General features: G+C 40.4%; 1 protein-coding gene across 1 annotated transcript in view; it reads left to right on the top strand.

Annotated features, from left to right (window-relative positions):
• The first annotated feature begins 517 nt into the window (after positions 1-517).
• The window catches only part of PCOLCE2 (procollagen C-endopeptidase enhancer 2), a 65,237-nt gene continuing 49,681 nt past the window's right edge, over positions 518-16,073 (top strand). Inside the window, exon 1 of the mRNA XM_063442500.1 lies at positions 518-673. Coding sequence (XP_063298570.1) covers positions 579-673 — 95 coding nt within the window. The 5' untranslated portion in view covers positions 518-578. The remainder of the gene's footprint in view (positions 674-16,073) is intronic.

Raw genomic sequence — 16,073 nt, forward strand, 5'->3', positions numbered from 1 at the left:
AGGGGGAACTCCTACAATGTATCACACTCGCTGTTTACCTTTCAGATGTTTCCCAAAATTATGTTCCACCAAAACGTACAAAATCTGAGTCATTCCTTGCCCCCTCTCCTCCCCCCACTCTTACACTGAGAACGCTGATAAGAAAATGATGTCCTGAACTGTAGAGACAGAGCTCTGGAACTGTGAGGGAGGTACAGTATGTAAAGGCAACACTGTAACAAGTATATATAAATATCATTATTATTATTAATGGAAAATTACAAGTATCACCCAAGACTAGCATCAAACTAGATACAGTTAGGTGATGAAGTGATGATTGAAACATCAGATGTTCTCAGGTGTGAATGGGTTAATGGGAACCTTTGAAAGAAAAGGGAAGGGGGAGGAGAAGGGGGCTAGGCAGGATCAGATTTTAGGGAGAAGTAGGTCCCCTCCTCCTCTGGTTTGCAGGAACAAATGGGATATTCATCAGGAGTCATTCTGTGCCAAAGAACCTCCCAGAGGGAAATGAGTAGAGGCACACACTATATAGGTCCGGTCCCCTTTATAAAGCCCCTGCAGTTACCAAACTCTGATGAATGATGATCAATGTTACAGACATGGACTTACTGAGCCTGTTTCTAATCTCCCTGCTCCTGGCTGGGCACAGTTCTGCTCAGCAACCTACTGAGAGGTAAGACATGACAGGGGGCATCCTACTGTGCCATGTTCCACAGGACCCTGGCATACTGGCATTGCTAAAGGGATGGGAGGCCACTGCCTCTTTACCTTCTATGGAATCTAACCTCGGGGGATAGCTTGGGGTGATGGGAGTTGCACTTTACAGCAACTCAAGTGCTATTAGAGTACCTAGGCATTCACATATCATGGTTTAAAATCATTCCAGTTCTAGGCACCAGTCGGAATATGTCTGTCTCTCTCTCTCTGTCCGCCTATTCATCTATCGATCTCTCTGTCTGTCTGTCTATCTACATATCTGTATGTCCATTAACCCTATCCTTGCTGTGTTACGTGAAACTAATTGCCTGTCTAGAGAAAGTCCAGTGTTGTTGACGTGTGTTTTTTGTCATAGCACAGTAAGGTTTATATCTATAGAATTTACTTGTACACATTGTGTGAGTTCAGTTATTAAGGTACTATGTGTTTTTGTGTAGTGTAGTTTCTGTGCAGTTAAGTGGAATGATTAAATGAGGTGAAATAGCCCATTGCCTGTGCCAAGTCACCACTTTATTGTGTCTATACATATATTACTTATTATAAAAATACACCAGATATCTGTGCCATTCCCCCTAACTCTAACATCTCAAAATCACTTCTTTACCTGTTAATTCTAACCTGATGGCTTGTCTATACTTCTAAAAGTAAAGCTAAATCACTGATCACATTGTCACTGTCAGGTATTGCTCATATTATTCCATTTCAGCTCTTCAGATCTATCCCTACTGTCCACTGACATAAACATCCTAAAATCATCCCCTTATATCTGCTCCACATCCTGCAATGATCTAGACCTGACACTCACCCATGATCGAAAGACAGGCAAGTTAAACTGCTACTGCAACTACTGGATACCTTTGGTCTTCTTTGGCTGAGGAGGACTTAACATAGATGCAACATAGTTTGTCCATATGTGCAAATTGCAAACCCATTTATTTTTTAATAAACCAAATTTGAACAATTTGGAACGCCTGACAAGCTCTGCCTAGTTTCTTACTCCCCTGCTTCACCACCTCACAAAGCTGCTTTTTATTTTAATCTTGTGTTTTTAGAACAATATTCTTGAACACAACTTTGCATCTCTAGAGAGTGAGCTTACATGCTGTGCTGGTGTCTGTGTTTGATGTGTGTTGATGTGTCTTCTGTGATTGATCCATATTCTACCCACTTCAGAGGACGAGTCTTCACAATGCCTTTTAAGATTCTAAATGTTCCCTTTCCCAATTCATTACAAATGTTTCACTGCTAGTGCAGAAAAGAAAGTCTCTGTGTTTAAGTAGGTGACTTTATGATAGACAGACAGAAAGAAAGATAGAAAAGAATCATCTAAATTGTGTGAAATATTTGAAAATGAAAACATATGTTACAATGTGAAGTGTATAATCAGAATTATCCAGTGTTTAAAAGCATTGAAAATAGTCTCTCAACCTTGGATTCATTAAACCAGTCATTAAATCTTTGTGTTAATAACATCCTTACTATAACAAGGTATTGGTTGACAATTTAAGCAGGGAGTCTCACAACACGTCTTCCCAGTCCCAATGTGGCAATAGCCCAAGTGTGAATATTGTATCATGGCATTGCTTCTTCTGTCTGGTTTAACCCATACAACATTGAGTTCAGGACTGAAGGCAGGCCAGGTCTCCAGATTGTGTTGTACTTCTTTATAAGATAGTTACTTTACTTTGAGGAATATTTCCAGTCTTGAAAAGGTAAGCAACTGGCCATAAGTGTTGCATGGTCTCTCTTGATTTTTGTTTATCTGCTTTTTATTCTGTTTCTTGGATATCATGCACTTAAAGCCTATCTACCTCTAATTTTGAACTGACCATAATAGTATCATCTGCATTGCGGTTGAACTTTCAAGAACCTGGAAAACAGTATGCAACATGTTGCTAGCAAATCTATTCTAGATATTGGAAAACAACCAACTCCTCAGTGCTTGAAAGTGGAAGTCACTCTTGTAACACTCATTCAGAACCAACCTTCACGCATGCCTAGCCCACCCTCTCTGTCTAGCACACATGCTCATCAGTTGGACACAACATAGACTCGTGTTCAAAAATAGCTTCTACTCTTCAAACTCACAGTTTTTCTGTTCTTTGAACCAAACATATTCTCCTCTTACTCAACATTGCCACTGTTTTCTTTGGAGGAATTCTCCAGTTCTGGCTTCTCAGCATCTTGGAACATTTGTTGTTGAAACATCTGCACAAGCAGTAGCAGTTGGCTGAACATGTAATTCAGGAAGAGTAAATTGTCAATTCTGCCGAAACCCTGACTTCATTAAACTTGCTCTCTTATTCAGAGGTCACTTGACCTGCCTAACTTCCAATGTCCTGAATGTCTGTTTCTTTGTTTTTCAATACTTTGATGGTCTCAGCCACACCATTTACAGACACAGTCAACGAGTTTGCAGTAAGCCTTAATGATTTAACTTAATTTCTTAAAATAATTACAGACTGTAAGCTCTGCAAATTACTTTGAGTAAATTAGAGTGTTCATTGCTAGCATTGCTTAGGACACTGTTCTAAAAAGAAGTTGTAAAGGTCACATAAGATATTGATTCAGAAACATAAGAGAGTGCTTTACGTGTCTACAGAGTTCACCTGGGAATTAAGCTCCACACCTAAATGCAGAATGATGTCTCATTAACACAGATCTTGACAAATGTTATGGCAAATCTGTCTACAGCTGCTGGTGAAGAGGTCCCATGATATAATTGATTATTCTGGTGTGAATGGAGTCACCATTGAAATGACAAGTATAATATCTGGTTGAATTCCATATGGTTTTGGACAGTTTAGCATGCATTATTCCAATATCACGTGGAGTTCCAGGTAAATTGTATAATGACAGCAGGAAATCAACAGTTGTCACTATACAAATATTTGTGACAGCAACTGAAGAGGACTAGGGCATTGGTTAGGGCAGGTAGCTGGATACCATAATGTTTTCAACCTAATTTTGACACCTATACAATATCTGCTTAGTACTGCTTACGATGAGTCTGATTCTCTTGTTTTTTTAGCTATCTTTTTCCTGTTTAATTACTAGGAATTCTAGAAAGGTTCTATCACTGCAATTTGTCCATACATACGGAAGGTTGCCAAGTCAGAGAGCAAGACATATGCCTTCATGAGAGTCATGACTCAGAAAGAGTAGGGTTGAAGTTAAATAGCATCAAGGTTCTTCACATGATACAAAGGAAAACATGTCAGAAAATGTGAAGGGTTAAAAGTGTCACACAGTCATTATTCATGGAAAGTGTGTTAAAATACAGAAAACAAAAGTAAAAGATATCTTATAGTAAGTGAACAGAGAACAATGTTTGTAAAACCTAATAAAGTAATAGATGTCTGAAAACCAAGATATAGCTTATAAACATAAACAAATTGTCAAAACGGATCCCCAATCAAATGTTCTTGTACTGCAGCTCCCATAATACCAATGAAAGCAACTGATGGCTGAGAATTTAAGGCATACATCTGTTTAATCTCAGTGTGACAGCCCTGATATAGAGTTTACTAATAGACATCTTGAATTACATTAGACATGTGCACGGCAAGATTTTTCAGTTCTTCCAAACAAAATTGTCCAAATTGAAAATTTTGTTTGGGACCTGCGATGTGCAGCAATTTGCTTTCTAAATATAGCCAAAATTCAGCTTTACCAGACACCTTCACGGCACAAGGGTTAAACATGTGGGGGGTGGTCAGCACTTTCTCTCCATCTGCCAAATTAAAGAGAAGTTTTCTATTTTGACCTTAAATTTTAAATTCACGTTAAATGCTCACTTTAGTAAATAACTCTGACAGAGTGCAAACAAAAACACACATAAACTCTCTTTCACAAGAACAAACTGATAACAGAATGTTCAACAAAGGAAGTTTAGACATAAGATCTCTTGTTACAGGACATGTGAAGTGGAACTGTGTAGGTCACATGCAAGGGAGGTGTGGCTAGGTCTGCATAAACAATGCTATTTAACTCTTAATGGCAGATAACTGAGCAGTTAGAGAGCAGGGATATGATCTATGCACCACAATTATGCTAAAGTTGTTATGGTGCTCATATTGTCCCTCTAAAGAGATTTTTCATAAACAGTTAGGATAAAGGTACAATGTTCATAAAAGAAACAAAAATAAACTAATGTAAAAATTAAAGTCTGCACTCCCACAAAAGGTGTAGATATTTTCCAATTTCCTATACAGTGGGACCTCGGTTTACGAATTTAATTCGTTCTCCGGGACGTTTCGTATTGCGAAAAATTCGTAAACCGAAACACGGTTTCCCATAGGAATGCATTGAAAACCAATTAATGCGTTCCGGAGGTGAGAAAAAAGTCAAATAAAGTATTTTATCTGTTCAAAACTCTTTATAAAGTGCACTTTAAAGGCATAAATAATGTACAGGGACATGGTTAATCAAGAAATAACATTTCAAACATCCAACTTTATGTTTTAAAACATCACACATCAACTTTTAAAACATGGCAAAGTTTTGATAACATGGTACAGTACACTTTAACTGTACATAAATCACACGTCAACAGGGAAAACATGGAAAATAGCAAAACAATTTCAACACTGTTTGGAAGATGAGGAGGACGAGGGCAATTGGGCAGCACTAACACAAGCCGGTTCTTCTTCATGTCTAGGCTGTTTTTGTAGGAACCTTTCCATTGTCTGCTGCCTCTGGCGCCTTTTAAGCATCCCTCGGAAAGGGGACATGATGTCTGTGTCAAAACTGCTCACAAGTCTGTGGGCTAGAGCCTTATCTGGGTGGTGCTGCTGTACAAAAGTCTGTAGGTTTACCCACATTTGGCATGCCTCCTTGAGTTCCGTGGAAGAGAGCTGTTCCTCACTCATTTCCTCCTCCTCCTCAAATGCGATCTGCTCCTCCATCGACTCCTTCTGCAATTCCACCAGCTCCTCGGTGGTTAGGTCACGGTTGTGTTCCTCCACCAGCTCGTAGACATCCTCCTCAGTCACCTCCAGGCCCATGGTCCTCCCCAAGGAAACAATTTCCTCCAAGACTGTTGACTCTGGTGCAGGTGCAGAAGCACTGGAGGCAGGTTTTACAACACAGTCTGGCCAAAGGTTGCGCCAAGCAGAATTTAGGTTTGTCTGGCTGACCCCGGCCCAGGCAATGGTGATAATCTGCAGACAGCTCACAATGTCAAAATGCTCTCTCCAAAATTCATGGAGGGTGAGGCTTGAGCGATCTGTCATCTCAAAGCATCGCCGGAAAAGCTCCCTTGTGTAGAGTTTTTTAAAATTGGAGATGACCTGCTGGTCCATTGGCTGGAGTAGTGGGGTGGTGTTAGGCGGAAGGAACATGACCTTGATGAAATTAAAGTCCTCCAGCAAGTCTTCCTCGAGGCCTGGAGGATGGGCAGGAGCATTGTCCATGAGCAGCATGGCCTTGAGTGGCAGGTTATTGTCCAGAAGGTACTTCTTCACAGCAGGACCAAAAACCGCATTGACCCACTTCACAAACAAGAGGCGTGTGACCCAAGCCTTTGCGTTAGACTGCCACAAAACGCTCAACTGCTCCTTGTTCACCTTGTGTTTCTTGAAGGCCCGTGGGTTCTCTGAATGGTAGACAAGCAGAGGCTTGATCTTAAGGTCCCCACTGGCGTTGGCGCAGAACAGGAGGGTAAGACGGTCCTTCATCGGCTTGTGGCCAGGCAATGAGGTCTCCTCTTCTGTGATGAAGGTACGCTTTGGCATCCTCTTCCAGAAGAGTCCAGTCTCATCGCAGTTGAAGACCTGCTGAGGAAGGTAGCCCTCTGAAACTATGACCTCCAGGAACTCCGTAGCAAATTCTTCAGCTGCAGCAACATCGGAACTTGCAGCCTCTCCATGCCTGACCACACTGTGGATGCCAGATCTGTTCTTGAACCTTTCGAACCACCCCCTGCTGGCCTTGAAGCCTTCTGCATCTGCTGACGTTCCTGGCTGTTGTTTGAGGAGGTCAGCGTGCAAGGCCTTGGCTTTTTCGCAGATGATCGCCTTGGTCACTGAGTCCCCTGCACGCTGCTTCTGTTCAATCCAGAGCAGGAGCAACTTCTCGACCTCGTCCAGAACAGGTGGGCATTGCTTGGAGACCCTGGTGACTCCCTTGGCTGCATCTCTCCCAGTAATCTTCTCTTTCATTTTTAGGATTGTACCGATTGTGGATGCACTCCTTCCATACTCTTTGGCAAGGTCGGTCAATCGCATTCCTCCTTCATGCTTCCTGATGATTTCCTTCTTGTCCTCAAGCAGAATCATCACCTTCTTCCTCTTCCCAGCTTCCACTGCTTTCTTGGGTGCCATGACACCACCGTCCCTATGTATGCAAAAAAAAAATGAAAGATGCTTTACACCCATATGAGCTGGCATGGAAAACAACCCCACAATGCAAAACACACAGTAAAAGGCATGCACAGCACATGAGCTGGCATGGAAACCACAGTAAAAGCCATGCACAGCACATGAGCTGTAACAGGCATGCACAGCACATGAGCTGTAACAGGCATGCACAGCACATGAGCTGTAACAGGCATGCACAGCACATGAGCTGTAACAGGCATGCACAGCACATGAGCTGTAACAGGCATGCACAGCACATGAGCTGTAACAGGCATGCACAGCACATGAGCTGGCATGGAAACCACAGTAAAAGCCATGCACAGCACATAAACTGTAACAGGCATGCACAGCACATAAACTGTAACAGGCATGCACAGCACATGAGATGGCATGGAAAACAACCCCACATTGCAAAACACACAGTACAGTACAGTTGTAACAGGCATGCACAGCACATGAGATGGCATGGAAAACAACCCCACATTGCAAAACACACAGTACAGTTGTAACAGGCATGCACAGCACATGAGCTGGCATGAAAAGCAACCCCACAATGCAAAACACACAGTAACAGGCATGCACAGCACATGAGCTGGCATGGAAATCACCCCCAGAATGCAGAACACACAGTAAAAGGCATGCAAACAACCAAGCTCAGCTCCCTACCTTTCCACTTCTTGAGATGCACCAAAAAGGCTCCAAACCCTGCTGCAAATGGCTCCAAAAGGCTCCACAACTTGCTGCAAATGGCTCCAAAAGGCTCCACAACTTGCTGCAAATGGCTCCAAAAGGCTCCACAACTTGCTGCAAATGGCTCCAAAAGGCTCCACAACTTGCTGCAAATGGCTCCAAAAGGCTCAACAACTTGCTGCAAATGGCTCCAAAAGGCTCAACAACTTGCTGCAAATGGCTCCAAAACCTCTCCAACACCTCCACACTACACACTCACGTGCTACCCACACTTCAGTATGCAGGGGGCGGAGCTATAAACCGGGACACTTGTTTCGTATTGCGAAAAAAATTCGTAAACCGTCAAGGTCAAGGTAGCCAAAAGTTTGATTCCCCTTTTCTAGAGACAAGATGTGGCTCCCCTTATGGTCCTTTGGTTCCAACACATGGAGGAGCTCCGCTCTTTGGAAGAGCTGAACTCACACGCAGAAGGTAGATCACAGACCTACCTGATGACCTGGACTCACTGAATCTTGACAACAGACTCAACTGACTTCAGGGCCCTACTCGGGGTATAGATAGCCCTAGGCACAATATATACAGCCCAGGATTCCACACCAGGCTTGCCACTTGGAATGAAGTGCATGATACAATAGATATTCCTGAGAGAGCTGAGAGAAATATTGAATAAGGAAACTAGCAGCAATTCCCCCATGCCAACCACCCCCACCCTTCTTCCTTCCTCTCCCCACCCTTTTTATTCTCTCTCTCTCTTTCCTCTTCTTGTTCTACATCCCTCCACTGAATGAACACACGTGGGCACCCTTCCCTCCTCGGGGTCGAGGGTGCGCCGTATCCGTCACACATTCCATCTACGAAAGATGTTCTAACTCTAATTTTTATGCGGGTTAACACATGGCTTTCGTGTGCCCCTTATGATTGATGGGTGCCTAATAACATGTAGGTTGGTGTACGCCAGATAGAGGCAACTCCTATAACAATAAAATTGTAAGAACTTGTATTAAAACTAATTGTACAGAGACTGCAGAGATGTTCTCCTCCCCATGTCGAGATCTGCGTGTCTACATGCCATGTTAATTTCTGCAATCAGGACCTGCGTGTCCTACACTGTAATGTTGTTTGTACTGTTCCCCTAGACATGACTGATGATTATCAATGCGATTCTCCTAATAAACAGATATTTACAACAAATAAAAGTATAAATATATTTTTTAGGAACAATACATTTTTGTGCTAAAAGAACACTCAAATGAAAAAAAAAATTGTATATATATATATATTTCTACACCAGAGAATGAATAAGGTGGCGCAAATATGATTTTAATGTGCAAGTGTAAATATACAACTAGAAAAGCTACAATTTCTGGGGAAATTGTGTGAAGTGTTCTTGCCTCCATAAGTAGTCTACAACTAGAGTGGGCGGAGTAACTGTTAGTATTTATTTATATAGCACATTTAATTGCAATGTTGTTGCCCAAAGTGCTTCACAGTTACATTAAAACATACAGTTATAAAAAATTAGCAGGTGTAAAAGGCTTTGTCTATGACATCACTTGCTGCTGCAGCCTTGCACAGGTCAGAGTATTTTTGCAGTTGCCATCTTCAAACGGTCGTATTTTAAAAACTATAAATCCTACAGTGAAGAGCTTTATATTGTGAGAATCACAAGACCCAGACCTACATTTTGATGCATAGTATGTCTCTGAGATATTAACAATGAAGGCACAGTCGCAGTTTAGAAATTGCCCTTCAAATGTGAGCTTTGCAGAGTGGAGTTTCAATGAATGTCAATGGAAGGCGTGAGTTGCAAACAAATGGTCATATTGTGAAAACTATCAGGACTATGGCTTAGCCGTGGACATTTCTAGTGGCAGCAGGGATAGCTGAACGTTTTGATATAAGATTTGTGTAGGTGGGCCTGAAAATGAGGGAGTGGTGGCAGTTTAGAAATCATGTCCTGATTTTTCAGCTTTTGACAGCTCCCACTCTAGCTTTGCCATTCATTCCTATGGGACAAATTTCGCCAGAAGAACGACGATATTCCGTGAACCATTCGGCGAAACGTTCCACAAAGTAATAGCAATCCGATCGGGAACAATCTGCACGTTTTGGTATATTTTTGTCTATGTAGTGTAAAAACTGTGGGAGGAGTTAGGGTGGCAAATTTGGCTATAATAAGAATAATAAGAACTAGAAAAGCTACAATTTCTAGGGAAATTGTGTGAAGTGTTCTTGCCTCCACCAGTAGTCTACAACTGGAGTGGGCAGAGTAACTGTTATTATTTATTTATATAGCACATTTAATTGCAACGTTATTGCCCAAAGTGCTTCAGTTACATTAAAACATACAGTTATAAAAACATTAGCAGGTGTACAAAAGGCCCTGTCTATGACATCACTTGCTGCTGCAGCCTGGCACAGGTCAGAGTATTTTTGCGGTTGCCATCTTCAAACGGTCGTATTTTAAAAACTATAAATCCTACAGCGAAGATCTTTATATTGTGAGAATCACAAGACCCAGAGCTACATTTTGATGTATAGTATGTCTCTGAGATATTAACAATGAAAGCACAGTCGCAGTTTAGAAATTGCCCTTCAAATGTGAGCTTTGCAGAGTGGAGTTTCAATGAATGTCAATGGACGGCGTGAGTTGCAAACAAATGGTCATATTGTGAAAACGATCAGGACTATGGCTTAGCTGTGGACATTTTTAGTGGCAGCAGGGATAGCTGAACGTTTTGATATAAGATTTGAGTAGGTGGGCCTGAAAATGAGGGAGTGGTGGCAGTTTAGAAATCATGTCCTGATTTTTCAACTTTTGCCAGCTCCCACTCTAGCTTTGCCATTCATTCCTATGGGACAAATTTCGCCACAAGAACGACGATATTCCGAGAACCATTTGGCAAAACATTCCACAAAATAATAGCAATCCGATCGGGAACAATCTGCACGTTTTGGTAAATTTTTGTCTATGTAGTGTAAAAACTGTGGGAGGAGTTCGGGTGGCAAATGTGGCTATAATAATAATAATAATATAATATGTGAGATAACAGTAAGTGGTCTTGCTATGCAAGAACACTTAATACTAGAAAAGCTACAATTTCTGGGGAAATTGTGTGAAGTGTTCTTGCCTCCATCAGTAGTCTACAACTAGAGTGGGCGGAGTAACTGTTAGTATTTATTTATATAGCACATTTAATTGCAATGTTGTTGCCCAAAGTGCTTCACAGTTACATTAAAACATACAGTTATAAAAAAATTAGCAGGTGTAAAAGGCTTTGTCTATGACATCACTTGCTGCTGCAGCCTTGCACAGGTCAGAGTATTTTGGCGGTTGCCATCTTCAAACGGTCGTATTTTAAAAACTATAATTCCTACAGTGAAGAGCTTTATATTGTGAGAATCACAAGACCCAGACCTACATTTTGATGTATAGCATGTCTCTGAGATATTAACAATGAAGGCACAGTCGCAGTTTAGAAATTGCCCTTCAAATGTGAGCTTTGCAGAGTGGAGTTTCAATGAATGTCAATGGAAGGCGTGAGTTGCAAACAAATGGTCATATTGTGAAAACTATAAGGACTATGGCTTAGCCGTGGACATTTCTAGTGGCAGCAGGGATAGCTGAACGTTTTGATATAAGATTTGTGTAGGTGGGCCTGAAAATGAGGGAGTGGTGGCAGTTTAGAAATCATGTCCTGATTTTTCAGCTTTTGCCAGCTCCCACTCTAGCTTTGCCATTCATTCCTATGGGACAAATTTCGCCACAAGAACGACGATATTCCGTGAACCATTCGGCGAAACGTTCCACAAAGTAATAGCAATCCGATCGGGAACAATCTGCACGTTTTGGTATATTTTTGTCTATGTAGTGTAAAAACTGTGGGAGGAGTTAGGGTGGCAAATTTGGCTATAATAAGAATAATAAGAACTAGAAAAGCTACAATTTCTAGGGAAATTGTGTGAAGTGTTCTTGCCTCCACCAGTAGTCTACAACTGGAGTGGGCAGAGTAACTGTTATTATTTATTTATATAGCACATTTAATTGCAACGTTATTGCCCAAAGTGCTTCAGTTACATTAAAACATACAGTTATAAAAACATTAGCAGGTGTACAAAAGGCCCTGTCTATGACATCACTTGCTGCTGCAGCCTGGCACAGGTCAGAGTATTTTTGCGGTTGCCATCTTCAAACGGTCGTATTTTAAAAACTATAAATCCTACAGCGAAGATCTTTATATTGTGAGAATCACAAGACCCAGAGCTACATTTTGATGTATAGTATGTCTCTGAGATATTAACAATGAAAGCACAGTCGCAGTTTAGAAATTGCCCTTCAAATGTGAGCTTTGCAGAGTGGAGTTTCAATGAATGTCAATGGACGGCGTGAGTTGCAAACAAATGGTCATATTGTGAAAACGATCAGGACTATGGCTTAGCTGTGGACATTTTTAGTGGCAGCAGGGATAGCTGAACGTTTTGATATAAGATTTGAGTAGGTGGGCCTGAAAATGAGGGAGTGGTGGCAGTTTAGAAATCATGTCCTGATTTTTCAACTTTTGCCAGCTCCCACTCTAGCTTTGCCATTCATTCCTATGGGACAAATTTCGCCACAAGAACGACGATATTCCGAGAACCATTTGGCAAAACATTCCACAAAATAATAGCAATCCGATCGGGAACAATCTGCACGTTTTGGTAAATTTTTGTCTATGTAGTGTAAAAACTGTGGGAGGAGTTCGGGTGGCAAATGTGGCTATAATAATAATAATAATATAATATGTGAGATAACAGTAAGTGGTCTTGCTATGCAAGAACACTTAATACTAGAAAAGCTACAATTTCTGGGGAAATTGTGTGAAGTGTTCTTGCCTCCATCAGTAGTCTACAACTAGAGTGGGCGGAGTAACTGTTAGTATTTATTTATATAGCACATTTAATTGCAATGTTGTTGCCCAAAGTGCTTCACAGTTACATTAAAACATACAGTTATAAAAAAATTAGCAGGTGTAAAAGGCTTTGTCTATGACATCACTTGCTGCTGCAGCCTTGCACAGGTCAGAGTATTTTGGCGGTTGCCATCTTCAAACGGTCGTATTTTAAAAACTATAATTCCTACAGTGAAGAGCTTTATATTGTGAGAATCACAAGACCCAGACCTACATTTTGATGTATAGCATGTCTCTGAGATATTAACAATGAAGGCACAGTCGCAGTTTAGAAATTGCCCTTCAAATGTGAGCTTTGCAGAGTGGAGTTTCAATGAATGTCAATGGAAGGCGTGAGTTGCAAACAAATGGTCATATTGTGAAAACTATAAGGACTATGGCTTAGCCGTGGACATTTCTAGTGGCAGCAGGGATAGCTGAACGTTTTGATATAAGATTTGTGTAGGTGGGCCTGAAAATGAGGGAGTGGTGGCAGTTTAGAAATCATGTCCTGATTTTTCAGCTTTTGCCAGCTCCCACTCTAGCTTTGCCATTCATTCCTATGGGACAAATTTCGCCACAAGAACGACGATATTCCGTGAACCATTCGGCGAAACGTTCCACAAAGTAATAGCAATCCGATCGGGAACAATCTGCACGTTTTGGTATATTTTTGTCTATGTAGTGTAAAAACTGTGGGAGGAGTTAGGGTGGAAAATTTGGCTATAATAAGAATAATAAGAATAATAATAATAATATATATGTGAGATAACATTAAGTGGTCTTGCTATGCAAGAACACTTAATAATAATAATAATATATATGTGAGATAACATTAAGTGGTCTTGCTATGCAAGAACACTTAATTACGTACTGTATCACTAAATAACACATGCAGCAAACAAACAACTAATAAATTGGTGGCAAAATCAAATAAAACAGTGCACAATCATCTTGCAAAATCTCTCTTCCCAATAAAAACAAATTAGTCAACCACTAAAAAAGTGTACAACATCAATTAAAGCAGTGCACGATTATCAATTATAATATATATCATGCAAATAGATACCAATTAAGGTGCATAAGTGGCCACTAATTATTCATACAATACTAGCACGTAGATTAATTTACTGAAGCTGAGACAATAGAGCAACATTTTTCATTTGGAAATGTTTATACTGGTTAGTTACCTAGAATAATTTGTCAGTATGGACCCACATTTAAACTTGGAGGTAAAGCATATTTCTGACTTTTCACAATTTAAAAGTTGCTTCATTCCTCATTAACATGTGTAGCTCTTTCATTTGCAAATCCGAATGAGATCATACAGCGATTTATACTAGTGTGATTTCCATTTTACTTAGACAGAAGAGAGCTTGCTTTTATGAGGGATGTTGTCAGGTCATGTTCATGCCTTTTAGTCCCCTTTCTTTATTTTTTTTATTTTTTTCAGAACCAATCTGTCCTTCATGTGGACCACAACTGTCTTTTCCACCATTTCTCTATGCGTTCCATGTGTGCAATGTTTTCTCAATTCGTTTGGGTCTTTCTCTGTGTCCGTTACTTGTCTTTGTTCTCCTTTCTTCCCTTTGTTTTCCTATTGGTTGAGACCTTCCATCTCGCCGTTTTTGTCCCACCCATGGCCATACTTGCGTCTCTCTGCTTGCAGAATTCCAAAGACTTACAAGTTTATGGAGCAACATTTGTTGGTTTTCCGCTATAACTTGTATTTCTCATTAATGGAACTATAGATGATACAATGGGTGCTGATACTCAGAGGGATGACTCCTGCATAAAACACTAAGCACACCTATCAGAGGAGGTAGGAACATGCATGGCAGGTTAAGGCAGGATAAGCACATAGCATTCCCCTATGACATGTGTGAGTCTAGTGTTGGGTTTATAGCTGCTACAACAATGGTTGCAAATAGTTGCAGTCATAGGAAACAAAGAGAAAGGAGATGGCCAGGAATTTACTTACACCATAATCTATGCAAGTGTATGTTGTTAAAAGGACACTATAGTCACCAGAACAACTACAGATTAACATAGTTGCTCTGGTGTCTATAGTCAGCGCCTGCGTGTGTTTTTTTTTTTTTATGTAAACGCTGCCTTTTCAGAGAAAAGGCAGTTTTTACATTGCTGCCTAGGAACTCCTCTAGCGGCAAAATGTACATGGATTCAGTGCATCTCTATGAGGAGATGCTGATTGGTGCAGTACAGCGTTTTGCCGTTCGTGCACAATAGCCTCCCAATGCTTTCCTCTGGTAAAGCATTGATTGGCTGAGGTCATCAAGTTTCATGATCTAAGCTCTTAATAATGTGGGCAGGGGGGGGGGGAGGGAGGGAGCGGTACCTAAACTGTTATCTTAGAACTATAGTGTGAGGAATACACATTTACATTCCTGAAACTATAGTGTTCCTTTAAGGTCTTGTACAATACCTCTCACATATTTTGGACAACATCTCCAAACATGCTCAATCAGCCATATTATTCATTGTACTGTAAAGACTTTTCTAATTTCCATTACATCTCAGATTAAGCTTTTGTATAACTGTGCTTTTACAGGTCCCTGCATCGCCCCAATCACAGCCCAGCATTGATCAAGTGAATCATTGGGAGGCTACAAGAACACACAAAGCAGTAAATTTAACTCTGACCTTTGAATGCACTCTTCTTTATGATTTATTACACCATATCCCTCAAACCACAACTATAAAATCAACACATTTATCATCCCGTCCATCTAGCTTTATTCCTCTTCTTAACGTATAAAAGTCAAACCCTGTTGGACTGTAATATTTATTTTCCAAACCTTCTCTTACGTGATCTTTTTCCATGTTCCTCAGTTTTGCTCAGACCGTTTCCTTCATTGCAGATGAACTCATGTCTCACCAAACTCAAATGTTCTATCTTTCCTCCCAGCTGTGTGAGTCACATTCTGACTCCATAGGTCTAGTTAGCTTTAGTTACCTAGGCTGTCTTGACCATTTATTATATTTGCTACGTTGTGCTTTATTTTTTTAGTGCATCTTTTTTCTAGTGCAACATCACCTATTCTGTTCTCATTTTCTTTCTCTATATTCTGGATGATGAGATTCTAATAATCATACAACGTGTTTATTTTTATTTTTTTTATATAAGTAATTTTTATCGTATTTCAATATAAAAAGACGTAACAGTCAGAAATATTATCATTGAGCAATAAGGTTTCGTAAGTTTCCCAAATGTTACTTTCTGACATAGACAACTTGTTTATTTTATCTGACATATGAAGAAGACAACCTTTTTAGCTTGTATCTAGATAGCAAAAACACCTTTCAGCCCAAAGTTACATTTTTTTTTTTTTATTCTTTATTTTTGTAATGCTTAAGGTTG

The sequence above is a fragment of the Pelobates fuscus genome, chromosome 2, assembly GCF_036172605.1.
Source record: "Pelobates fuscus isolate aPelFus1 chromosome 2, aPelFus1.pri, whole genome shotgun sequence".
NCBI classification, from domain to species: domain Eukaryota; kingdom Metazoa; phylum Chordata; class Amphibia; order Anura; family Pelobatidae; genus Pelobates; species Pelobates fuscus.